A 26,661-nucleotide genomic window follows, 5' to 3' on the forward strand; every position below is an offset into this window, starting at 1 on the left:
CAAGAACTCCATAGAGGAAAGTGAGGTGTTTGGTGATCAAAAACCCAAAAGCAATTGAAGTACTTTCTTTCATTTGACCAAGAAAACAAAAACAAAACCCCAGTGAATTACTTACGCAGCCCTCAACCACTTAACGCTTTCACAAATGGGTGCCACACAGGACTGATGAATTATGCATATTGCTGTTTAATTTAGTGTTGTGACGCAGCTGTACCATTTGTCTAACAGAAAATTGAATTGAGTTTGGGAACCACAGCTCTACATATTAACACATGCTTTTAAAGTTACAGAGTTTGTATGCTTCCACAGAACTGGAGCCTAAAACTTCCACATTATCTCCTGCTTCTACTTGTGGTTAAGCAGATGTTTCTCTGGTCTAGAGAAAGCAGAATTAAAATGTAATACCTACTACCGAAATACTGTTTTCACATGCCTCTCAGTCCCCTCCTATACTTATTCTAAATAACAACAAAATGTTAAGCTCTGCCAGAGTTTAATGTTTTCTATACCACAGGCTGCAGATCTGTTCTGCTGCACTATTGTAGCTTCATTCCACCCTCTGCATCCTGTTTGAATTATAAAATTGGTTTCCTCGAATTTAATTAAAAGATGTCAGAGTAATTCCTGTTTCACCCCTACCTCTCTTTATTTTTACCCTAAGCATTATTTAAAGATCTGGAAGTTCTCCAGACAAAATCAATCTTCCATCGAAAATCCAGTTTATAGTGCTTTTAAAGTGTTGCTTTTTCAGCATTAGAGAAGGATGTGGAGGAAAGGAAGTGTAGGAAAGGATGTGTAGGAAGGAGGTGTAGGAAAGTATATTGCTACCTACCAAAGTATGGTATTTATCCCTGCAAACGTGGGAGTCCAGGAGGAGTTAGTTTTCTAGGGATAAGCCAGTCCCCCTAGGCACTCCAGTCAATAGAAGGAGGCACCTCCAGGAAGAGATTCAACTCATCTAAAAATAAGTGCCCAACATGGCTGGGCTGATGAGCTCAGATTACTGATTATAGAGCATCCACAAAATTTTATTTAGACAGATGACTCTTGGAAGCAAAGTTAAGTAAAATGAATTCGGTTCCTTTCCCCAGTGCTTATGCACACTGTACACTGACTGTGGGAAAAGCCCAACAGACCATGGGGGATGGAATCCGGAGTCTGGGAGCATCCCCTTGTGTCCCACCTCGAAGCTCCTGTGCTTAGGACTTGGTGCATTTTCCTGAGCAGGCAATCTGTAACTCCTCATGTGGTTACCAAGATGTGTCTCAGAGATGTGATTCCTCTGAGGATCTCATCCTTATGGTAGGAGTATGTTATAGTTTTAGTGTATTAACCCAACCCCCAGAACAGAGAGGAAAAAGAGAGCTCATCCACACAGCTGAGTGAAGTCACTAATGACTGCAGAACCAGAAGATACTATCTAAGGTACATGTAAAACTCCCTTTGATGACAGAGGGAACAGGCATCTAACTGGTTCTTGAGGCAGGACTATTTCAACCGCTTTCAGTTTGCATGAGCAAATGTAGATGGAGGGGGGAATGTTGTCATTTACTTTGAGATCTAAAATTGTTCTCAAAAACATGGGTATGCATGCTCACTTCAGGAAGCTGTCTGTATTCTCTTGTTTTCTTCCGTTTCCTAAAGCATATACAGCCTTCGCTGCTCTGACTTATTTATCTATTATGTGTTATTGCCAAAGGGTAAGGTGCCATAGAGCATTCCTATATCTCCTCCTTTTCAAAAATATTTTACACGTATAATCACAAAGAGCAAAACCAAATATTTGCTTCCTTTGTAAAATAAACAGTAATTTCAGCTACGTATTTTTGAGCTGGATTTTACATTTACTGCCAAAAGACGCCAGTTGGTAATAACCTGTCTGTATGCTTAGTCCTAGGTAAGATCCGAAGTGCTGTTGGAAGCGCTCAGCTCCTCATGTCTCAAAAATTCCAGCAATTTTATTGGCTGTGTCAGCAAAATCTGGTAAGTCACAATGTCTGGCTGTTCTTGAAGAGTTTAAGGCTATTCGTACATAGATATTCCACAAAATGTAGCTTTAAGTTTTAAAATTTAAAATTTGTTTCAAAGGCATCAACAAAATTAAGTGTAGTGCACCCAAACAGCAGCATTCTGAAATGTCATTTTCTTGTCTCACATTTTGTCTTAACACACCTTTTTTTTTTCTTTAACTTAATCTTAAGTATGGTGTTAGGACATTTTTTTGTCAAAGCAAATATGTAATTTCAGTAATTTCAGTCTGGCTGTGTTCTGTCTTTTTTTGCTGCTTTTATTAAAGAAAAAAAATGAGAAGGGAACAAATGGAAGTATTCTGAGACATAATGTTATGGCTTGTTTTTGTAATGCCCTAAAATAGTAACTATATTTCTGTTAAGAAAGGAGAAATTTTTCACATTACAGGAAGTGGAGAACAGCAAAGTAGCAGAATAGCAGAGAATATGTGATCCAGCTTTCTACCTACCTGAAAAAAAAGGACTGATCTTGGAAATGGGAATATACATAATGTTCATAAAATGTGGCTTCATAATTTGCAGTGCCAATTATATATAAGATGTCCTAGGGCTAAAGGAGCAGATGCAGTATATTACTTGTGAGGCTTACTGCTATTGTTCTGGAAGTTCATTAGACACTAATTCAATTCTAAATGTTATCTTCATTAATATGACAGCAGCCATCAGTGATACAAATGTTGTGGCAAGATGATACTAATCAATTGAAGAAGGTAATTCTTCTGGCTACAGCTAGTAGCAGAACTCCTTTTCAGCTCACTCAAAAATCAAGTGTAACTCGCACCTTTTGACTGCTCCTACACCTCGCACATTCAGGTGCTGAATTCTGGTGCAGGCATGACAGAAGACATGACCTATATGTCTGGCCAGATACATTAAGTTTACTTGTTAGTATTTGCCACATGACTTCTTAAGGTAAAACATTCATTCTGCAGAGACCTACTTGGTACTTTTTACCCATAAAATTAAACATCCAGAATTCTTGAAACTGCGATCAAATATTACTGAGAAAGTCATGCCAAAAATGTCCTACCTTCTGATAGAAAATCGTAAGATATATGGTCCTCATTAGGAAAGAATCCAATTATCCACTTCAAAGGCTCTGTCAAAACAAGAATTTTAATAGCTGTTACAGAATGACAGAGGAAATATGCAAAGGCAGGCAAGCAGGGGATGGCCGCGTTTGTAATATCAAATATATCATGTGTGCTCCTATCTAGTCATTTGTTTCATAGAGAAAGGAGGAAATCTTCATCAATGTCTAAAAGTTTCTCACTGCAAATTTCAGTGTGCCCTCCATTACCTGATTGATTAAGCTATGCAAACTAAGATTTGGAGAGCCTAACCTCCACTCCACTTCATTTATATTCAAGTGGGTCCAAGGCTAACAAGCGCAGTTCCTGCTCAGCACAGCCATCAGCTATGTGGAAATGAGAACAATTCATTACTGCAAAAGAAACAGGAGCACAAGGAGAAATCCACAACTTTGCAGACAACATGACCAAAAAAAGGGCGAGATTTTCTTTCTTATTCCTCTTTCTTATTTGGATAATAAACCTTTGACCTCCATTACAGCAGCTTTCTCCCACTCTGAAGATTTAGGCTCTGAATATTCTTCAGCTTCATTAAATCAGCAATGGGCTCTGCAGAAAGCAGCAACTACAGAACTGGACTTTTAGCTCATTTGTGTTTTGAGGCTTTTCTTCCTATGCCTAATGACAAAGTTTGTTGTTAAATAGTCACTTAGTGCGTAAACACAACAGGCTTTCTGTATGCTCCTAAGGCAGCATCTCAGTGCCACACGGGAACACTGCCAGATAGCAGCCAACCAGGGCATTCCCCCACCCCAAAACATCTTGTATTTACAGGGCTACCACACAGAAACTTCTCTGACAGTGTCCAGCAACAAAGAACAAAAAACAACAGCATCTACAGCCATTCCAAAATGTGTCAAGGGTTTAGGAAGAGAAACATACTATTCAACCCAAAATTTAACCAGAAAATTCACCCATCACCTGTAGACTTCTCTAAAGGGTCACAGAAACTTCAAGGAATACATTTGGTTATGTTCTGGGTTAAGGTCTCTCACCAAAGCCTCTCAGTCAGGGTAAATTCATAACTTTCTAAGCTTGACGAAGTTTGTGGGTTTTTTTAAGAATCTGTCTGGCTATCTCCTACAGTGTACTGTTCCAAATAACTGCTATTAAAAAAAAGATCACTGATTAATAACTACTCCTTTCTGCATTATTCACATTATCTCTTGTAACACCTTTTTCTGTTTGAAGTGTCCTCCTCCATACTCTAGTCAGCACAGATCCTGCTCAGCTCATGAGATCATCACTCAATATGTCATGGATGCAGGCAAAAACAGAGCAGCTCGAGCACCAGCTAGGTACTTTTTGCTTGCTTCAGGCTTCCTTTAGAAGGAGGGCTGCAAAGCTGAGTTCCAAGAAAGATACAAGTAAATGAGCAGCTTCTGCGAAGAAACAAGTTTAAAAGCCGATCTTTTCAAAACTTAGTTAGCTGTAATAGACATCATTTGCACCAGCATTTGCCCATGGAGTGCGGATCCATAGGCACAGCAGCGGGAGGCAGCCCTCTCGTGTCCAGCCTACGCACTGCACACCCCTCTGCGAGCAGCCGTGCTGGAAGCTGCCATCGCCCCGAATACTGTGGGCAGAGTGCACAAAGGTGCAGGAGAGCTGTTCGCCTCAATTCAGAAGGCAATGGCATTTCAAAGAGTGGCATCAATTTCTGGCTGTTTAGAGACTGGGGAGAGGGACTGAGGAGACCAGGCTGGAGAGAACAGATTGTAATACAAGACAAGCTGCTGTGGGACTGGTCCTGACAAATTTCTCACAAGGAGCTGGTTCCTGGAGCCTGAGTTATTGGTCTCTGTAGAGTAACTAATGCCACTCACATAAATTTTAAATGGTTTGGGAGTAAATTAGGATCTACCCAATTAAGCTGTTTTCAGTGAATGCTACTCTGGAGTTGTATACTGATTCCCAGAAGTCTGTTATCATTTATATGACCACTTCTCTTAAGTTGCTGATGCTCCCTATGAAAAGGAGACTTTCTTCTAGTCAAGAAGACTTTGAAGTGGATAAGCTTTTAGACTGGTTCTTGGTCCAGATTCCCAGAGGAGTTTAGATAGGGGTGAACCTTCATGTTGTCATGTCCAGCTCCAGGCACTCAGGTCCCACAGTGGTATCTACATACCTGAGTTTGAGTAGCAATTCCTGGTGTCAGACCCCCTAGAAATGTGCAGTTCAAGGGAAGAATTAAATAGAAATGCTGAGTTATCTCCCAGTTTTTAGGCAACTATGTGGGGTTGTGTTCAACACATAAAATGCCTTTGTGCACTAGATTTGTAAAAGACTGGACACACAGTTTTACTTCATCAATAACACCAGTATTTCTAACATAGTAAACTAGTCATTACAGCTTTTGGCTAGGAAGGGGGAGATCCAGAGTCCCTTTGGCCTGGTTTCAACTTCATCTCTCCCAGCTCAGTTGTGTAGACCATCTTAACTGCTTCATCCCAACATGAAAGGGAAGAGACATTTCTCCATCCTCTTCATAGGGATGTTTATCAATTAAACTCTGTTTCATTGAAGTGGTAAGCCTGTCTTACTGAACTAGTACCAGTTGTCATAGAACATGGGTTTAAGAGTCAGTATATTACCATTTTATGTAATTTTTATCTAGTATGGGCACAAAGGTAATAGTCAAATAAAGGGTCATTTTGCTAATTGTTACCATGACTGTTTGCTCCATTAAGTGTTGTGCACATAGCACCACTTAATTCCAGAACTTGGGGATATTGCCTTCCCAGTTTCTGAGTGGGATGTGACTCCATGGAGAACAAAATCCTACCATCCGCATAAAAATGGTATCCCTTATGTATACATTTCAAAATGCAAGACAATGTAAACATCAAATTCGGCATAAGTTGGCAACTTCTTCATTATGCTGTTTTGCCTTCTAAGCAGCTATCATGAACGTAATTTTTAATCAGAAAGACTTCAGCCTGGCTAGAATACGAACTACGTTCCTCTTCCCTTTAATAATTGGCAGGCAGAGGCTGTCAGCTTGTTCCTTTTCAGAAAGGCAGGTCAGCACAGCGTATGGTGCTAAGGCACTTCCCTGATTCAGGAAGGTTCACATATGACATCCAACTCGTCCATGTTTGGGTTGTGTAGGAGGTACAACTTGCCAGTCACAGCTCCCAGCCGTAAAGCGTGTGTAGCCTCAGCGCCGAGCAGCACCGTAGCCATATAACCTGGCATGATGCCTTTCCTGCCTCAAAGCACATTGTTTAAAGCCTCCTGGTCTATTCACATTCTCTCCTTTGTGTGTGACAGGACCCGAGTGCCATGCCGAGACCAACTTCCCAGGACCTAGCAGGTTTCTGGGACTTATTGCAGCTCTCAATTGAAGACGTCAGCATGAAGTTTGATGAACTGCACCAATTGAAGCTCAATGAATGGAAAATAATAGAATCACCTGAAAGGAAGGTAAGCAGACCATGGACAGTACCATTTACTCCCCATTTGTAGTCCTGCGGTCTCCTTCTGTTAAATACAATAGTGAAACATGGTGGGTTCCTAACCCTAGAACTCATCTAATTGGCATGCCCCAATTTATACACAGAAACTTTCACCAGATGTGAGGGGTTTTTTTTCTTTTTAACAATGTTGAGCTGAATTGTATAACCAATAAAATGGATTTTGTTAATTCACTCCATAACTCTTTTGTTCAAATTATTGGTATTGACATTCTAAAGGCCAGAACTGAAACAGTTCTGCTTAATTCAGACTGAGGACAACAGCCCAAGAATTCAATCAAGGTAAACTCAGCACTCTGCTACATTTGGGGCAGCTCAAACCTGAGCACGACAGTGTTTAATCCTGCCTACACAGCACAACTGATATTAGGAGTGTGATAAAAGCACGTGGCTTAAGATAGTGCAGGTCAAACTAAAGCTTGGCCCACAGGAGTTTGGAGGACAAAGAGTACTTCTGGCAAACCGCCTGTACCTCTGTCCTGCAACTCCACCACCTGGGAGACACCCCAGCCATGATGCTTACAAACCAAAGGTGGCAAATTGCCCACAAAAGCAATATACTTCTGAAACTACCTTTCCCCCTTTCTAGAGCTCCATCCCTCACCTTGATTATCCCACTGTCCTTATTGATTATTTTGTCAGTCAGATGAAGACAGCACTTGGTTTGAGTCAGTATTGTTGGCCTCAGGTGAATATTTGTTTGATTTGGGAGGAAGTAGGAGGCATTTTGACAACTCTTTCATTTCTTCATGCTCCTCTTGGACTTTAATTTTCAGCCAACTGGTTGGTGGATGGTGAGTTTGCAACTCTTGCTTACTAGTGACAACTGGAAGTAAGAAATTATTATAGTGACAGCAACAGTGATGTTCCTAAGAGAGAAATAACTAAAAGTAGAAAAAAAGATGGGACAACAGGAATGGAGCCCTTATGTTCGTAGCTGAAAATAGGAAATAGAGAAAATAAAGAGCAGAAGAGCTGGCTGTCATGCAGAACAGCATTTTAGGCTGTTACACTATTCCTGTTGAGTTGAGAATCTAGAACTATGTTATTAAATAACCTTCGTTATTTAGTCTTGGCTAATACATTTTGGTAGTAGACTCAGAATTAGTTTAAAAAAAAAAATCAATGAAGCGTCTGTAAACCATAGGCACATCCGTTCCATTTTTGTATTCTTCTAATCCTGCTGTGCATCAAATTAACTGTGTTCTCCATAAGGAACAGCTCATACTCTGGACTACTACTATTACTTTAAGAAATGATATAGCAGAAAAATCGATCATAATACCACACTATGCATATGAAGTTGTGGAGTCTCTGTCTTTGGGACTCTTCAATGCAGTATTAAATATGATGTTGAAAAACCTGTTTTAATTCAAAGTTGCATCTAATTTCAAGTGGGCTTTGAATGGGGGTTGTACAAGATCACCTCCAGTGGTCCTTTCCAACCTAAACTATTGTATACTTCCATGATTCTACATTATGTTTTTAAGGCCCCATATGATATTTCAGAGTCTCTAAATGGAGTGAAAGATCCATTTCATACTTCCAAACAATTATTGATTTAAAACCTGCAGAGCAATTTACAGCTACTTTGGTACCAAAATCTACCAACTCTCACTTTATAATTTGATAATTCTTCAATATAATTTTCTTTAAAATGGTCCAGGCTGGCAAACAGAACAATTAGCCCTATGTTCTCTCTCTGGTTGGTGCTTGCATGTTGCCATTTAGCAATTCATGGAGGAGACTAAACTAATAGACATGTATACACAGCTGCTATCTCATATCCAGCTGAGCCTAAACTCAGTATGATTAATTTAATTTAAAATCCTGTCCTGCTAATCTTAGACAGTCTTTTCACTTGATCAGACCACACAGATGTGCTGAATTCTTATTGGAGAGCCAGTGTGTGTTTCTGTTTACAATGTATGTAATAATGTGTTAGCTAAAATGAAACAAATTCATAGCAAAGCGAGGTACACAGATTGCATGTGCAGGGTACCTGCAAAGACAGGAGAAGGAAGCGTAGTCTGTTTTAAGGTGCAGGACTGCAGAATTTGTAATGGCTGCTGAACAACAGGGTTTTTGTCAGTGTCCCTAGTGTGGATAGCTGTTCATGTAATTCGTTAGTCAGCTGACTGGAGAGCACAAATTGAGCATGCTTGATGTATGTAACCAGTATTTTGCATTTCACGTCTTCGATTTGCATGCACTGCTTGTGGTACCTTCCGCACGCAGTTCACCCTCCCTTTTAATACCCTATTGCAGGAAGAAAGAAAGGTTCCTCCTCCTGTACCAAAGAAGCCCCCAAAAGGAAAATTCCCTATCACAAGAGAAAAATCTCTGGACCTACCCGACAGACAGCGACAAGAAGCCAGAAGACGGCTCATGGCTGCTAAGAGAGCAGCCTCTTTCCGGCAGAATTCAGCCACAGAGCGTGCAGACAGCATCGAGATATATATCCCAGAGGCTCAAACCCGGCTTTAAAGACAGAATGCTGCAGAGTTCCTTTTTTAAACAAAATGCTTGTACAGTTTGTCACTTACCTGGTAATTTTTGTCTCATTCTCTCCACTAAATATGCCCTTGCTGTTGTGTTCTTTGTGCCATAAGCACAGTGGAATGCTTTTGATTTCCTCAGAATTTGCTGAGCTCACCGCAAGAACGACTTCTTTTTGTATTTATTGTCTGACTTACAATCAGCTACAATGGATAGGGCTTGTTGAGACCTGACTTATCCAATATATTCTCAGAGGACAACAAGAAACACCTCTTGAGATGGAACCCAGCTTACTTTTTTTGTTATTTATATTTTTATAAAATGTGTGATAGTTAGGGATAAGAATAACAAACTATAAATGGGTGCATCTCACCATTCACTAGAGGCATTAGCTAATCCAAGTAGAAGGTGCTACAAATGTAAAGAGCAGGAAAGAAAGAACCCATTTATTTCTCTGACCTCCAGTTTCGTTTCCTAGAACCCAGCTAACATATTTACCCATGTGCTCTGCCACACTTCGCATCTTTGTTACTGCAAAATAACATTAGGCCTCTCATGTCATGTCAAGTTTCTGGAGATGAACAGGGATATCCAGCCACTAAAACTCCAAAGTTCATCAGAACCGAGAAGCATACAAGTCTGGTGGTGCTGGGAAGGCCCACTGAGAACCGTTTGCTGTTAGCGGTGTAACGACACTCTGACACCTAAGCAAAATTATAATGCAAGAGGACTTGAGTGATGGGTGAAAGGAAAATGGAAGCCTTAAAAAGTTAGATCTTCTGTAGCAAGATGTGTAAAGAAATTCTCGCTCCTTTGGAACACTCACTGCATTTTTAACAGTTCTTTTGCGTGTTAACCTTTATTTTATAAACCTTCTCTTTCATATCAAGAGCTGTGCTACATGTAATATTTCAAAATCTCAAAACGTTATATCAATTGAGTTTCCAGGGTATCCTTGAGAAAAAAAAAAAATCTTGCTTGTTTAAAATGCCAGTTGTGATGTTGTAAACAGTTTAAGAAATATGAATGTGAGTGGTAAGTATATCTAAGTTTAAATGGTTATGTTAAGGTAAAGGTGAACTGTGGTTTACAGTTGTATTTTTTTTAGAACTATTTTTCTATGCAGTATCATTTATGGCAAGAATAAGCTTCTTGCTTGCTTCAGACATTAAAAAAGAAAAAAAAGGAAAAAAAAAAAAAAAGAGTCGAGATAAGTGATTTCCAGCCATGGAATATAGGAAAATAATATATTTTCAAGCCTCACATTGTCAGAAGAGAGAAGTGGTAACTACCACAGTCAAGAGGCTTTAATTTAAAACAGATTAAGACATAATTATTCCACTTCACCTACCTTCCAGAGCCAACCCAGCACTTAGAAGTCTTCAGGTGAAGACGCAATAAGATGAGTAACCCGCAGCCCCCGATTCCAAGGTTTGAATCCTACTGAACACGACTTTATCTCAGCCTGAACCCAGACAGACAGACAGCCCCATCTCCCGCATGCCCTTTTACCTGCTTTGACAAATGCAATGTATTTAGCCATAGGCAGAACAGCTATTTAATTATACTTAAGCACTTTGGTTCTTCACCTGATGAGCACTTTAAATCCGAATCCCATGCACCCTGCAGCCTGACAAATGACTGAAAACATGAAGTATCATAGGTTATGCAGATCTGACATTGCTTCAAATCTGTTTTCTTTTGGTTTTGAGTTTTTGGGTTTTTTTCCTTCTCTTTTTCCTACATTGTGTAGTATTAAGCATGAGTTCTGTCTTTGGAGCACAGCTGATAAAGCATGTTTAGCTTCAAGATATGAATCTTAGAGATGAAGTTTTGAGAAGTTTCTGTGGGGAGAAAACTCTATAAATTGAGCCTGATATCTGGTATATACTTTACCAAATAGCCTTAAACTATATTTGGAAGCAAAAACCAAGACGAATGTATACCCTTCAAGAAGTTTAAAAAAAAAAAAAATCCCTGAAATATTCTTCTATAGATGAAAACATTATATTTCCCATCCCTCATGTTTTTCAAGGCATTTTCTATTAAGGAAAGAGCTGAATCCTAGGTCGTGTACAATATTGATGCTGCTTCCTATATCTGTTGTACTATTTTAAATACAAATGTACCCGTGGACATTGGCCTCTTTAGTCTTGACACCTGGTATCTTGTTTAAAGTGGAGCTGCTAATTAGAAATATCCACACAGAACTAAAGCAAATGTCTTTCCTAGATCTAAGAAATTTAAAATAGGCACACACACATATACATACATATCTATATGTATGGCAGCTGATACATTTTATCTAATTTTCCTGTACACTTCAAGGAGAAATCACAGTTGACTTATTCGATTGAAAACCCCCACCTGCAGCAACAGGTCATGTAATTAAGACAAGTTCTATTTGATTCTACCAGTAATCAGACTTTATAAATACAAATCATAAAAACAACAGATGACAGATGAGCTTAGATCCCAGCTGACCTAATAATGCTGACTTGGGGCAGTCTGTATAAATCTTTCATTTTAGAATCATATTTTGCTAGTTTTTTAATATGTTAACATTTTATTCAATGTTCTCAGACAAAAATAGGCCTGCGTGAATTATGCCAACCCTGAATGTTACGTTTCCCATGCCATTACAAGAAAATGTTCAATATAAGCTTTGGATATCTATGATTTCTGTTTGTCCCACTTTTATTCCCCCCCCAAAAAAAAAAATAGTATCAAAAGTAAACTAGATGCCTACTGAAAAGTCTGATAACATGTTATCTGTGCATGTGTTACATTTCAAAGTGCAATATATTAAATTATTGTACAGGTAACATTCTATCATTAAGGGCAAATAAGCCATTTTTATTTATATGTTGTACATCTGGTTAGTTTAGAAAAATAACATTATGCTTATCATACTTGTGTTGCAAATAAATCAAAGTCAAATTGCTTCAGTCCCTGACGTGAGAAATACAGCATGTGGTATCTTATTAAACAGTTCAATTGTAATCTGACTCCACATCATAAAAATAAAATTCAGTTACAAAACCAGTGTAGGAGGAACATAAATAAATATAAAGTTAGAAAGTGGAATGCTTTCTATGTAGAGACTTCATGGTGTAGACCCACACAGGACAGCTGGATACAGCAAAATAGTTTAGCGTTTAATTAAATACTGATTGGACTAATATTTATTTTAACAGATGAAAATTATAGAAAGTCTCTGTTCATTTCTTCATTGCCTGTAAAACACAAGTATAATAAACAGAATTCTGAAAATTTAAATAAAGAAAAAGACCCGACTGGTAAAATCATTGATATTCGCCATACTTATTTTTGCTTTGTATATTTTTTTTAGATTTGAGATTCTTTGTAAATTCGTGAAGTACATTACGAAGTGTTTCATTATTTCATGTCAACCTGAATAGAATGGCCTTTGGCAGCGTGCAAAGACTAATAATATTGTACAGTTTAATACCAAAAAATGACAATTGTCACTATGTTAGATTTGAGATCAATCAGGAAGGAATTAAAGCGTGCATAGGATGGTGTGTGGATTTCATATATATATATATATATATATATATATGTATGTATAAAATACCTTTCATATAATGGAAATTATTTGTTTTAAAATAAGCCCATGTCCTGCTGTATCAATACATTCATTTCATCTTCTTCAGCACTGCATCTAGTATAAAGTGAGGGAAGTTTTGGTCACTTTGCAAGGAAAAGAAGCACCCGCTACGCGATGAGGTGACGCACGGTCTTCTCATGCCCTTGAGAGGCTCCTGGCCCCATGGCACGCTCAGGCAGGGCCACTGCTCCACACCTGGTCCTTCCCACATAGGTCCACCCCTTGTGCCTCCAGATCTTCCCATCCCAGCCCTTTGTGTTCCAGGCCTTGAGCCTGCCCGGCCAGGCCAGAGGGTTTGATGTCCTCCTTGGCGCTTCATCATTGGCGCCGGTAGCAGGGAGCACACCGTGGACTGCTCCATCAATGGCTAGTTTTGTGATTGTTAATTCGAGGTCTGAAGCTGGTTTGGCAGCTCCAGGGGTCAAGCTATGTACACTGAAAAGCTGCGAAATCCTGTGCAGCCGCAGCCTCAGTATAAGACAGAGAGCTTAAATGAAATTTGGAGCAGTGTTACTCCCATTACTGTTCCCAGAGCATCTTACGATGTAAATACACCACTCTCAAACTATGTTTGAGGTGAGGAATATCAGCAAACCCCTTAATGTCTAGAGAGGTTCTTCCTGGTGTGTGACAGGTTGACACATTTACACAGTGCCTTTCGTCCAGAAGGATCTCCAAGCACTTTATTAGCTGGCACACAGACTCCAGGCTGGGCTGCAGCTCGGGAGGTTACCCTACCCATGGCCTGGTGAGCCAGCACAGCGGGACACGGGGGCCTCTCCTGCCTGTCCCCACACTGCCGGGGAGTTTCCTTCCACACAGCCTTCCCTTACGGTCCAAGCCTGTGACGGAAGAGAAGCAAAGATTCACTGAATCAGGAGGAAGACCTTGAGCAAAGCAGAGGCCAAGGCAATGCTCACACTGTCCCTCCAGGGTGTAGGGCAGGGAATGAAAAGCATCAAATTAAGTTTCCAGAACAATCTCTGTTTTTTCTGTTCATGACAGTAGCAGTGAGGGTCCCTGCGGTGGAAGAGCTCCCCTGGGAGGGCACCACAGGAAAGCCCTGGCCAGTGACAGGTGCAGGAGCTGATGGCACCTGCAGCTGAGCCCTCCTGCTCGGGGATCTTGTCAAGTGTCTCCTTTGCACATGCATCACCCCCCCAGCACTTTTAGCAGGAGAGATCTGTCAGGGGCACGTGCTGCAAAAGCAGCCTTCCCCTGTGGCGTAGCTGTCAAGTGCCCTGTTCCCTCCTCCAATCTGCCCTCCAGACCAGCTAACACAGGGGCTTGAGTGTGAGGATTATACTTTGGTTTGGGCGGCTGCTCTTAACTGAGACTCAGCTCTAACCGTAAGGGTTCTTTGTATGGCAGAGCAATGGGGATGTGTCTCTGCACTGGCAGGATCGGCAGACTAGAGGCAACCATTTCATGCTGCAGATAACAGAAAGAGGATGCATACATACATACATACATACGTATATATATATATACAGCAATTTTTCAGTGTCATGGTCCCAGGCAGTTGGACGCAGGAACCACAGTCAAGACACACGTTCCTGTAGACCTGCCACTTTCTTGCAGATCAGCCTCCACACTGACAGCCATGGCGGGTTCACTACCTAGTGCAGCCTCATGGCCATTCTGCAATGATTCACCATCTTCACCTCCAGGGACCATCTTTTGGGAACAGCTGCGTTATGGCACACTCATATGCATACATGGACTCCCAGCAGGAATTAAGCCCTCTGTATACACAGAAATTGCTTAATTTATCTCTGAAATGCAGCTTCCTCTATGGTGTAATGCTGCAGCTGTTTAACTACATAACAGGCTGTTCAGGACAGCAAGTATGAAAACGAAATTGAAATGGAAACTTGCCCAAAAGATAATTTGGCCAGCATGTTTAGGCTGATTCAGCTCCTCTTAACAAAATAAAATCCTAATAACTGCAAGAGGCCATGCCACTCATTATACCTAAAAAACATATTCCAGATCCCTTCTCATTAAATGCATATCGCATTTCGTAAATGATGATCACAGAAGATTCATGGGCCCACATTTCCACGCATGGGTGTTTCTTCCATTGCCCTTCATTGCTGAAACAGAACTGGGCTTTTGAAGTCAGATCGTAGATAATATAAAATAGTATGCCTACATGGCTTGCTCTTTAACTGAGCAAACAGAACAGTCTTCATCAGCTGGCAATTTAATTCTGTTTTATTAAGGCTAAATTGTTATTTTTCTAAATTGGTTTTGTCAGACAGGATTTTTTACTTCTCTAGGACAAAACCATGTATATTTTCACTGAAGCTTAAAAAGGGGGGGTGTTTATTTGAAAATATGGTCATTATTCACCAACACAGCCCATTAGTGAGAATTTTTCTTCTCCTTCCATTACTCTTCTCTCATTCAACACAGCATTTCCCACTCCTAGATCTGGACTGTCATACAAGATTCTTACTTGTGAGATGAATTATTTCAGAGCTTCGGGCTAAGATATGATCTCATTTCTATTAGAAACAATGCTAAGAACCTGAAATCAGAAAGAAATGTCAGATTTGAATCGGTATAATTCAGATCGACATCTGACTCAGCAAGCCCTGCTGAGGTAGGAAGGACTCACCACTCAAGTTAGTGAGTGCCCAGTTACTTTGCTGGATGTAGTTCTTCCTTTCAGGTAGGTCACAATCAAGCAGAGGGCTTGATAGTAGGTTCATGTCTCTGCAAAAGTCACAAAGAAATACTAACTTTGTTTATAATTACCCAGGAATCCACATGCTTATATCCATGCTTTGATTTACCCTTTGGAGGTTTAATAGTATGGCCATATAATTTTAAAAGGGCTCAGCATGCATGTATTCTTTAGTTCAATTTATATATTAATTTCCTGAAACAAGAAAATGTCCCTTTCAAGTAACCTGACTTAGACTGCTCTAGAACTGTTCTTTCCTGAAGAAAAGCCACTACAACTGTGCAGGGTTTTCTGTACAGAGACAAAACTCATACTTTCATTCACCATGTGACATGCCAAAATAATCAAGTGTGGCCTAAGGACTAAATTAAATGCCTCCTATAGAATTTCAAGGAATGTTAGAACCAGGAAACTAGCTGTTTAGTTATAATTAAAAGTATATATAAATATATATAAATATATACACATAAGAAATCATATCAACAATGAGGATGAACTGAGTGCCAAATATTCACCATCTGTATAAAGCTACACTTCACTAGAATCAAACTATTTTATGTAATTCTCTTTCTCATGCTTTTATGGTTCTTTTGATAAATTCTATTTAGTAGCATGCAGGATACCTAAATCGAATGTACAGTACGTTGTTTCATTGCTACAATAATTTCTTGCTTCTCAGTAATATCTTCTTTACCAGAATGTTATTTGTTACTTCGAAGACATATTTGAGAATTGTTTTATTATTGAGTTATTCTTTCTTCATGGTTCTCTGCTCACCTCCAGCTGATTGTAAGAAAATGTGCTTCACTATTTTGCCCCATCACTCTTTTATGAAGCTGCCTCTTTCAATTGGTTTATGTATTGTTTATGTTCATCTCCTGTAAATAATTCTGCAATTAAATTTTTTGAGAAAAATAGAGTACACTCTTTCTTACAGTTTAAATTTTGCAGTAGTTAAAAAATGCCATTTCCAATAAGAAAATTTGTATCCCACACTAAATTATTGCTTTAGAGATGTAGCCTTTTGAGTGTCAAGAAATTAATTTTCAATGAAATATTTTTGATAGGGTTTTATCTGAATTCAAAGGAAAACATTTGAAATCTGTGGAATTCAGCAAATAGTAGAATCAGTTATTGCAATGCTATTGATATGTTTTGGTTAACAGTCACTAGTACTATAGGTATATAAAATTATGCACTGACTATCGTGTGCCATTAACAGAAATAGCAACAGTCTTTTTGTGTGCAAAACTTCTGTTACTGAATTATTTGTAAGCACTCGTTATTAGGCAGAAGAAACTGAAACAATTTGTTTTGGAAAGGTGAATCCTGGAGCATCTCTGTGTGCCTTTTTTGCTGTTTGCAACAGAATAGCCAAAAATAGCTTTTAGCCCACTTCGTGTTTTTCAGTTCCTTTCAGGGCAAACAAGTCTCCTTCAGGGAGTGGCTTTAGCATCTCAGCAGAAAATTTGAGCAATACTTTGCATTGGCCACACTTCTGAATAAGACAGAGGCATGGTAGGCATGAAACAAAGATGCGTGGAATCTCTGAGTCTAAATAAAGGAGGTACAAGAAATGCTATGACAAATATGAATTCGTTTGGCATAGAAAAGTGCTTGGTTGGTTGAATCACTGGATTTTTTTATTGCTTATTTATTATATATACTATCATGACACTTAGGAGCCCTAGCTATGGAACAAGACATTATACCCTTACAAAATGAAAATATTTCCCTTAACACAGAGTTTACAACCCAGCCATTTTGTGAAAAACAACAGATATGCAGACATAGGAGAGAAACAGAGGGAAAAAGTGAGATGCGATTAATTAAAATGAAGAGTAGTGGTTGCAGCATCCCAGTAGCCCATCAGTTGTCAATTGTTTCATAGCCATCAGAAAAAGAGAGGATAATGAAGTGGGTTGGAAGATGCCTTCAGGGATCGTTTTCCAAGAAGGGAAGCAGTCCAAGAAAGATGTTTGTTTGAAAATTTAACATAGAGATGATGAATTTCGGCATCATGAGACAACTGGAGGTGGAAGCTGACATCTCTGTAATTAATGAATGATACTAGGTACACTGTGGACAGGTGGTATACGAAGAACCTGTGAAAGGTCTTGGCAGAAAGACCAATAAAATTAAAGATTCAGTACTCTACTGGCTCATTATTTGTATAAAGGAATTTTTACCTCTAATACCTGTTTTGGAAGGCTCAAAAATTTCCTGCTGTATGTCAGCAGTTCTAATGAAAATGAAATTTAGACAGAGAAGTCGTTAGAGCAGCTTAGCACTTCTTTTTATCTGTCTCCTAACAATAGATGTTATGACCTAGAGCATCACTCATAGCAGTCCTGCTCTAATACTTTACAACTAAGAAAGGTCTTGATCACTTCTAGCTGAAATTCCAGTAATCATTTCACTTGTCTTAGCCTTCAAGAGTTCCCTAAAATAGGGTGATCCTTCCTGCAATCTGGAAAGGATCTCAGGACTAACAAGCAAGCTGTTTCTTGTACAATAGTATCACAGATGGTTGCATGTCAGCTTTAGTATTATAGGCATACCCATGCAAATGAGGAGAGTCATTGCTGATGAGCTAGGAAGGTCAGTAAAGCTGGAGCATAGATGTGACATATTTTATTTCAGTTGTTGAACCAAACAATCAGGTGCAGAGTACATGTTCTGGAATTAGCATATTTATTCCAGTTGAACTGCACTGACACTGGCAATGAGTTTGTGGAAGGCTGTTATTGTTTTAATCGTAGCAGCACAGCTGAAGTGTGAAAATTTTGAAATGTAGACAAGTGCCTTACATAACCTATTGCAGCCCTAACATAATCCCTGGACAGATTCTTCTGTGAATTTTTAAACAACCAATTTATAAGTAGCTAAAGGATAATACAGTGATAAAAACTAGGCAACACTGATTTGACAACATCCTATCTTGTCAACCAATTTAATTTTCTTTTTTTACATGATGAATAGCCTAATGGATTAGGTAAAAACAGTAGACTGTGATAGATCTTCACTTCATTAAGGCTTTTGATACAATTCCAGTGGAACATTTTTATATAAAACTAGAAAAATATTGTCTCAATAAAATGGTTGTAAAAGTAAATTTGAGCGGCTGAAAATATTATTTTAAATATACATATATCTTTGACACATAGTGAAATCTGAAGAGGTTTTGAAGCGGGAGAATCTTACAAAAATCTAACCTGCTCAGCATTAGTCAGTAAATTGACAACTTTGATGATTTATTAAAACATATAATATTCATTGATCATATCATATGGACCTGGGAGGAGTTACAGGTTCTATAGAGGATATGATCGTAATTCACAGTGCTCCCAAAAAACTGGACACACTTTCTAAATCCAATGTGATGTAATTCAGTGAAGAAAAAATGTAAAGTGCGATGTCAAAAAATGTGATCAAGCTCAGATGTGAAAGAATATCCATTTGAGAAAAAGTAGAGCGAAGAAGATGTGGGCTATGGTGGATCACAAACTAAACGAGAGTCAACCTGATGCTAAATCAACACAAGCTAAATCACTTGCTCTTAAGGAAAGGGCAAATCTAATAGTGAATGTATTAGCATATCATTAAATTAGTGTGGCTTAACAAATTATCGTGCTGTGTAATCATTCATGTATACACAATCTTAAATTGTGGTGCACACACATTATTGGACTTGACATTGCAAGCCAAGCTAAAACGAATTATCCATAGAAGGAAGAAGTTTTCAGCTCCACAGAAATCAAACTTGGGTACCTGAAGCACGGCTCACCCTCCTGCACCCGGGCTGCTCAGCAGCCATCTCCATGGCCACTTCACTCCGCTCTATGTCAAGTGGCTAAGGACTTCTAACAGGTTGAGCCCCTTTCAGGACTTGTGTGGTGATTGTCCATGTCTCTGTCCTACGTTTGAACCACAGCAGGGCTGGGGCAGAGGGCAGGATGTTGGGATTTTTTGCTTGGTTGCCTACATTTAGGAACCAGAGTGTCATGTTTGGGCAATGCTGCGATACAGACACTCTGAATCTTGCTATCTTCAACTTGGCCACTTCCACTGAAGTCCTCTCTGAGATGGCAGAAATCCCCCCTGAATTCCAGGCAAACGCTCAGACACAAAATGTTAACGAGTGAGATAAGCAGAAGCATTTCAGAATATCTAAAAGTGACGCTGAATGACTGAGTGCTCAGTCATGGCACCAAGAAAGCAGCAAGCCAGATCCTGGGGATGTAGGGACGTCTCCTGTATGGTACGCAGAGGTTTGTGCTTCACTCTGTTCACCACTGGTAACATTCTGGTTAGAGTATTAAATCCTGTTTTGGAGGAACTTAGAAGCATGTGGAGAAAATTCAGAAGAAAGTAGCAAGGATTGTAAGAGATGTAGGAAGCATGACCTAAGTGAACAGAGTTCAGAAAGTGGATTAAGAAAAGACTGACTTGTTTAGACACAAAAAGGTTGTTAGAAAACGTTAATGCAATTGTTTCCCCATTCCCTGGAAGGAGTTTATTATCAGAATTAGCATAAAAGTCTAGCTTTTTTTGTTTGTTTGGATAAGGGTAGTGAATACTGAGAAAAAAAATATTAGCTCAAGGAGTCAGTAATACAAGGTAGCAAGCAAACCCTACACAGCCTTCCGGATGTGATCCATGTCAGAATCCCCTGGAAAGCCACAGGAACCACCACCCGGCAGCCGGGCTGCATGTGTGCCCTCAGAGGGATGTGCCCAGATCCCTGGTCCCCTCCTTGCGCTTGGCACACAATCCTGTTTGCAAGCAACTGGCCTTTTGCGAGTGTAAAAGGAGAATTCACCTGCCAAAGCTGCAAGTGCTGCTCAGAGAGCTGTTCCCCGGCTCTTCCTAGAGGAGAAGATGACCAGGTGGGTGGATGCAGAGGTTGGCCTGGACCATGGCCACCGCTGGTCCCCAGCATTACCCTGCTCACGTGTACTGGCCTCAGCACTCAGGAAGGTGAGTGCTCAGGGTCATGGCTGGATCTCCGCTGGATCTTCTCCTTCTTCTCTGTCAGATCACAAAGAAATGAAGCCAGGCCATTCTTGAATAAAATGCCTGAATACTAAATAAAGGAATTGTAGAAAACTGGTGATAGTGGCTGAGTCAGCAATGTTCTTTCCTCAGTACCATGTTCATATCCCTTTTTATTATCAGCAGGCAATGGGCTTCTTGAGTTGTTGCAATTAAGGGAAAAATCAAAAGAAAGTTTCCACTCTAGATGAGAAGTAACATCAGCTCATCCTTTACCACTGAATGGAATCTCAGATCCTCACCAGGCATAGAATTAATGCTCAGCCAAAATCCCCAGGATGTCCTTGTGGCTGTTGCGTGGTTATTGTGTTCTTCATGACCCACACAAGCTCATCTGCATGGGTGTGAGCTAGTTAGACAATGCACAAAAACACAGAGGGTCTTGCTCATCAGAAGGGCTGTGCACCCGTCTTTGCCATGCTTGGATCACCTCCTTGCAACTGAACCTCATCATACTCACTGCAGAGCTTGGCAATGAAATATTTGAGGAGGACAGGGCTCAGGTCAATGGAATGGAAAATAATGACAAATCAATTCAAATGCAGATCCTTGAGGAGTATATGATAATAGACTGCTTCTGACAAATTGAAAAATGAAATTAGCTTTGGTAAAAATCAAGGATTCTAAGTATTAAAAAGTGACATAAACCAAATCATAATAGAGGTGATAAATCAGTTTTGCCAGATAGGAAATAAATCATGAGTGAACAGTAAGGGAAGCAGATGAATGTTACGCTTTGGGGTTTGAATATGTCAAAGTAAATTTTGTAAAATATTTATAAATTTATGAAACATTGACATCTTAGGAAAAAAAGCTGGTATTTAGAATCTCATTAATATTAGTATGTATATATTTGTATAAGTTTATGTGGCTTCATATGTGTGTATGTATATATATACACATATGTATACATATCATTTATACGTGTATATTTATCCATACAGAAATCAAAGATGATCAAATGTAAATTTTATATAAATTTACTTTTTAAAATGGTAAAAATTTATATTTGGTTTGTGTACATCTGTATCTCAGGATAAAAACACTTGCTTGTCTAAGTCATGGAAAGATGAAGCTCAAAAGAAGGATGAGGAGAATAGGGCTAAGGAAAGGGAAAACCTATAGACCAAACCAAACATAAATGCTATATTATTTATTATTTGCTCGTTAACAATATAAGATTACTGTAGATTATTTGAAACAGGATTTTACCATAATTCTGCTTCAGGGTGAGAAAGCATTCACACTTTGTATCTCCAGATCCTGAATCGAATATACAAAAGCCTACTGTGCCAGAAAGCAAACAGTGTGTACATAAGATGAGCTAACTCATGCATTTTGACACCTTCCAGCCTGAATTAGGACAGGCAGTTGAGTTGTTTTGAGACACGCTGCTATATAACAAATTCAAGATCTTTCATTCCTCCACTCAGGTTCACTCCATTCTCCCAAGATAATATTTGCAAAATACATTTTCTCAATTTACTTATTTAATGTGACATGGAATAAACAAAATTTACAACAGCATCCTCATTTGTAACAATTAGAAAGAAGCTGTAATATTCTATCAGATTTTACATTCTGAATGTAGTAACCAAGGAAGAAAAAAGCCTAATACCTGAAGATAAATGTGAATCTCTGTTCCTTCAGTCAGAAGGGTCATTTACAGTCGCATGTGTACCGGCTGTGACTGTACCTGTGGAGGGGAGATTCCCTCTGTGTGGCATTTCCCAGCTTGCTTGTCTCCAAATATCAAAATAAAATGAATGTAATCAAAATGCTGTTGTAAATCAGGGGTTAGGATGTTCTCCCTTTAAGTGGGAGAAAACAAGTGATAGAACAGCAGGATGGGTTTGTACAGAGAAGGACCTGAGGAGCAGACAGCAGCACTTTGTGGCCACTTGAAAGACTTGCTGTAGGGAGCCTCTGGGGCATATTTACCACCTGTGATGTGTTTCACTTCAATGGCATTTACCTTGTGAGACCTAACAGACTGTGACCCTTCCTTGGCTTCCTTCTGGGACCAAACTTTCTCTTCTGGAAAGCAGACAGGATAGCTGGCCTGTGAGCTGCTTTTGTCTTTATTGTCACAAAAGAAAAATCTGTAAATATCTTCTGTGATAATCTGTCTTATTATCTAGTGTCAGATGCTACACTGGGACCACTGACTTTCTTGAAGAAAGAATAAAGGCTTCTGGTGAAGCTGCTGTTGTATTTCCACCTGTCAAGAAAGGTTAGGTGAGTTCAGGGACAAGATGAGTGGTAACTCTGAGTCAACTCATGAAAGGGTGTAACTTGCAGGGTAAAATATATGGGGGAAATTGTTCCTGGAGAAGTGGGTGGGAGATGTCAGAGATGGATAGAAGGGAACAATAGCTGCTTTTCAGTCACAAGCTTACTTCCAGTAGCTAAAAATGAAAGATTATTATAATCAAAATAGGATCTAACTTGCTGTAATTCTCTTCACATTAACTTATACTTCCCCAGGGGAATCTGGATTTCAGAAAGCATAAGAGGGGCTGACAGTCCTTTAACCCCGCTCCACACCACTGTGGTCCTTCTGCTAGTCTGCCCCCCTTTCTGAAGCTCTCAAAAGGTACTGCTGTTATTTCCTTTTGCTCTGGACAAACAGACACTACCAGGGTCCTGGGAGTTCTCCCCCCTGTGCAGCTCTGGTTGAAAGCAAACCTCCTTTGACCCTTCTTGCTTCATTTTACGGTATTTTGGAAGGAATGTCACTGTTTCTTACATTTAGCTAAATGGACTAGTGTAATCCATATAATAAACCAGTATAAATGTGGTTCTCCTGTCCTTTTTGGTAAAGAAGGAAACACAGAAACAGCGAGATTGAAGGATGCCTTTGAATGCTGTGTGGAGGGACAGTCTGGGGAGGTACAAAATTCCTCAGTTCTTATTGACTACGTCAAACAGGAGGGAAGAAGCACTCAGCAGTCTCATTTGGCTAGTCTGGAAAGCATGAGGAATGGCAGGAACACATCGCATCTCCTTCCCCGCCTGCCCTTCTGGGTGTCACTCCGGAGGCAGGCGGTGAGCGGCCGAGCTGCTGCAGCCCATGCCCTGAGCACAGCTGGGCTGCCTGGCACGGGCACAGCGCAGCTGCTCTGCCCAGCGGGCTCAGCCAGCGCTTCTCAACACGGCGCTCGGCATTTCAGCAGTTCACACTGCCACCCATTGCTGTGTCTGAGCACATTGCCCCTGAAAGTGATAGCAAACGCCTGAACAGATTTTGTTCACAACAGCGCACTTCTCTTTCTGCAGTCACAGCTCTCCATCACAGCAATCAGACGTATTTGGGAATAATGTGCACTGAAGTGTGTCTGTGTCGATGAGGCTGGAAATGCTTCCTCAAAGGAAAACTGTGATCGGACTGTGGAGTCACTGAATCTCTTTTCAGTGTCTGCTTCTTCACAGCCAAGAATGCTTTGGCCTCAGCTTTGTCCCTTTGCCACAGGGGTTTTGTTCCAGATGTTGTCAGCCTGTTGCACTGGTGCAGAGGAGAAAATTCAGGTCTTCATGACCTCTGAGGCTGAGCCTGACAAGAAGATACATTGCACCATGTCACTGGAAGCAACTGCACCTGCAAGGCAGGTGCAACGGGAGCTACAACTCCTATAAAATGAGTTGAGAAGGAAGCTACATTTGGGACTGCATTGGTACATCTGGACCATCAATGTATGTTGCTGTAATAAAGGAATTTATGTGTTCCTGTAGACCACACAGACCTTGCAAAAAAAAAAAAAAAAAAATCATCAAAACAATATATCACCAGTTGATGCAATACAAAGCATCAAATCTAGGAATTTTCTTTAATAATGTGGATTTCACTCTTTTTCAGAGAGATTTGGGGATTTCAGGTCGTCATATGCTTTTGCAAATGTTTCCTTGCACCCTGCTTGTGCTATTCAAAGCACTTTTCTTTAATTTGAATTTCATTTCCTCCCTTCAGCTTCGTCTACTATAATAACTACGCACATCAGGCTTACATCTGAGAGCACAGATATACACACACGTGCACACTTGTGTGTAGATGATAAATTCCCTTTACACAAGTGCTTATTGTTAATGCAATTCAGTCTCAAATTTTCCATACCAATTGTCAGCATCTGTTGAAACTATCTGGCAGGACGTTTTTAGGCAAAAGAATTGATTTCTGTAAGTAGGACTAGGAAGAAAAGGTATTTTGTTTTATTTTTAAAAATAAGAAAATCATTACACCAATGACGTAGCACTGAGCAACTCCATGGTCTGTCTGGAGTAAACCTTGGCTCTGCATAAGTTATATGTGGAAAATTAAACAGAAACCATTTGAACATGGGAAGCTCAAGCCGGCTGGATTTGGGGAGCTCCAGAGCATAGCAATGCTGTAGAGCTCAGTATGGGACAGAATGGGAGACCAGGATTTTCCCTCTACTTTGAAGAGACTGGGAAGGAGCTGAGAAGCTTTTGCTACCTGGAAGCCAGGAAGTCCTTTGGGGCATCTTTGTGCTTTCCCATCTAGTGCCCAGGATGCAAAATGTATCGAGGAAGAAATCTGGTTCATACTGAGGAAGAAGGGGAGCAAGACCAGAGGAGAGGAGCAGAAGAGCCAGGGGGTAGGAAGGGTACAGTCCAGAAAACGCACAAATCCATGTGGAAGAGGTGATGAAGGGGGCCAAGGCCGGCTGCTGGGATGGGGCAAGACCTTCTCCTCCCTACCCAAACTTACACCAGGGCTACTCAACATAAACATTCAGCAACTCCTAGCCAATGCCTCTGAAAAAACAACAGATCAGTACTCAGCTGTGTCTCAGCCCACTTAAGAGACCAGCCCACATGGAGGCCAGCAAAAATGCTGGAAGCATCTAGTCCTTTTAAACACCCAGAATGGGTTTTAGCTGGGGATAGAGGGGATGGGAGATTTTAAGTACTCTGCACTGAAAGCCACTTATAGGGTGCTTATAAGGGGAAAAAGATATGACCCTTATCCAATGAATAACAGATTTAATACAGCTTCTCCTTAGGCCAAAACAGCTGGTGGAAAGTGAGATAAGAAAACTCCCAGCTGGGGCATGGAGGGTTCCTTAGAGCCCTCCCTCCATTTTCCCACTGCCAGTGCTGCCACATAATATGTAAGCCTGAGAAGTTACAAGTAACCACAGGGATTTATATTAGAGCAAGGGAGAAAATATATAACGAAATTAAACAAGGTTCCTGTCTGAACACCAAAGAACTTCAATAATTTTAATTAGTGGCCAGGAGACACATTACAACATAGAAGAGAAGCAAAGAGGCATAAATGAATAAATAAAAGCATCAAGAATACTTTTTTTCTCCCCCCCTTTTTTTTTTTTTGTTTTTGCTTCAAATTACAAAAATACCCCACTCAGAGTTGTAGGTATTAATCATACACTGATCTTGTTAATGCTTAAAAGAAAATCAACAGAACAAACCCACTACAAAATATTGCTGACATAATTTAATTTCAATAATGGATAATCAGTCATAGTATGCCAGGGAGGGTCAGCAGTATATTTGTCAAACATGAGTCAAGACGGGTATATCAGATCTCACAAAAGTACATGGTCACTCAGGTTTATCTCTAGAGAGCAAATTGCCATTTATTTGTAAGGACTGTGTGAGGATGTGTGGCATAAGCATTTGGGAAATATTTCTGAATACTGGGGAGGGAAAACCCTATTAGTTTCATATGGGGAGAAAACTTCCTTGATATTTTTGAAGAACTACTCATAGTCCATATAGAGCCTTTAAAAGACACTGGCAAATTTAAAGAGTCATGCAAGTTACATTAAATTTCATAAAATGCCTCACAGGTGAGCGTCAAAATAATTTAATCTGTATATTTTATTAAAAAAATCACACCCAAGCCACACTCTCCCAAACTCAAAAAAATAGCATGTCATCTGATTCTAATATATCAGTATTTTCCAAGGGAGGAAATACTGGAAATTAATAAGCTTCTTAATCTAGCAAGGAAAAGTGTAACAGGCAACACCAAAAGGGAAGCTAGACTGCTTCAAACTGTGGAAAAGGCATGCATTTTAAGACTGAGATTAGTCACTGGAACAAGCTGCTAATAAAAGCAGCAAATTCTTCATTTCTTTTGGCCTTCAAAAGCACAATAACTGACTTTCTGAAAATAAGCATTAGTCAAACTCAAGTGATGAAG

General features: G+C 39.9%; 1 protein-coding gene across 20 annotated transcripts in view; it reads left to right on the plus strand.

Moving 5' to 3' along the window:
• DLGAP2 (DLG associated protein 2) overlaps positions 1-16,338 on the plus strand; it is a 468,772-nt gene extending 452,434 nt beyond the window's left edge. For 16 of the 20 annotated variants that reach the window (XM_065056017.1, XM_065056019.1, XM_065056022.1 and 13 more), the window contains 4 exons: positions 1,892-1,983; positions 6,395-6,547; positions 7,374-7,391; positions 8,866-16,338. In XM_065056017.1, the coding sequence (XP_064912089.1) occupies positions 1,892-1,983; positions 6,395-6,547; positions 7,374-7,391; positions 8,866-9,084 (482 nt within the window). In that variant the 3' untranslated portion in view covers positions 9,085-16,338. The remainder of the gene's footprint in view (positions 1-1,891; positions 1,984-6,394; positions 6,548-7,373; positions 7,392-8,865) is intronic. The other 4 variants (XM_065056018.1, XM_065056033.1, XM_065056032.1 and 1 more) reach the window with 1 other exon arrangement.
• The last annotated feature ends 10,323 nt before the right edge of the window (positions 16,339-26,661 follow it).

Source organism: Columba livia, chromosome 3 (assembly GCF_036013475.1).
Source record: "Columba livia isolate bColLiv1 breed racing homer chromosome 3, bColLiv1.pat.W.v2, whole genome shotgun sequence".
NCBI classification, from domain to species: Eukaryota; Metazoa; Chordata; class Aves; order Columbiformes; family Columbidae; genus Columba; species Columba livia.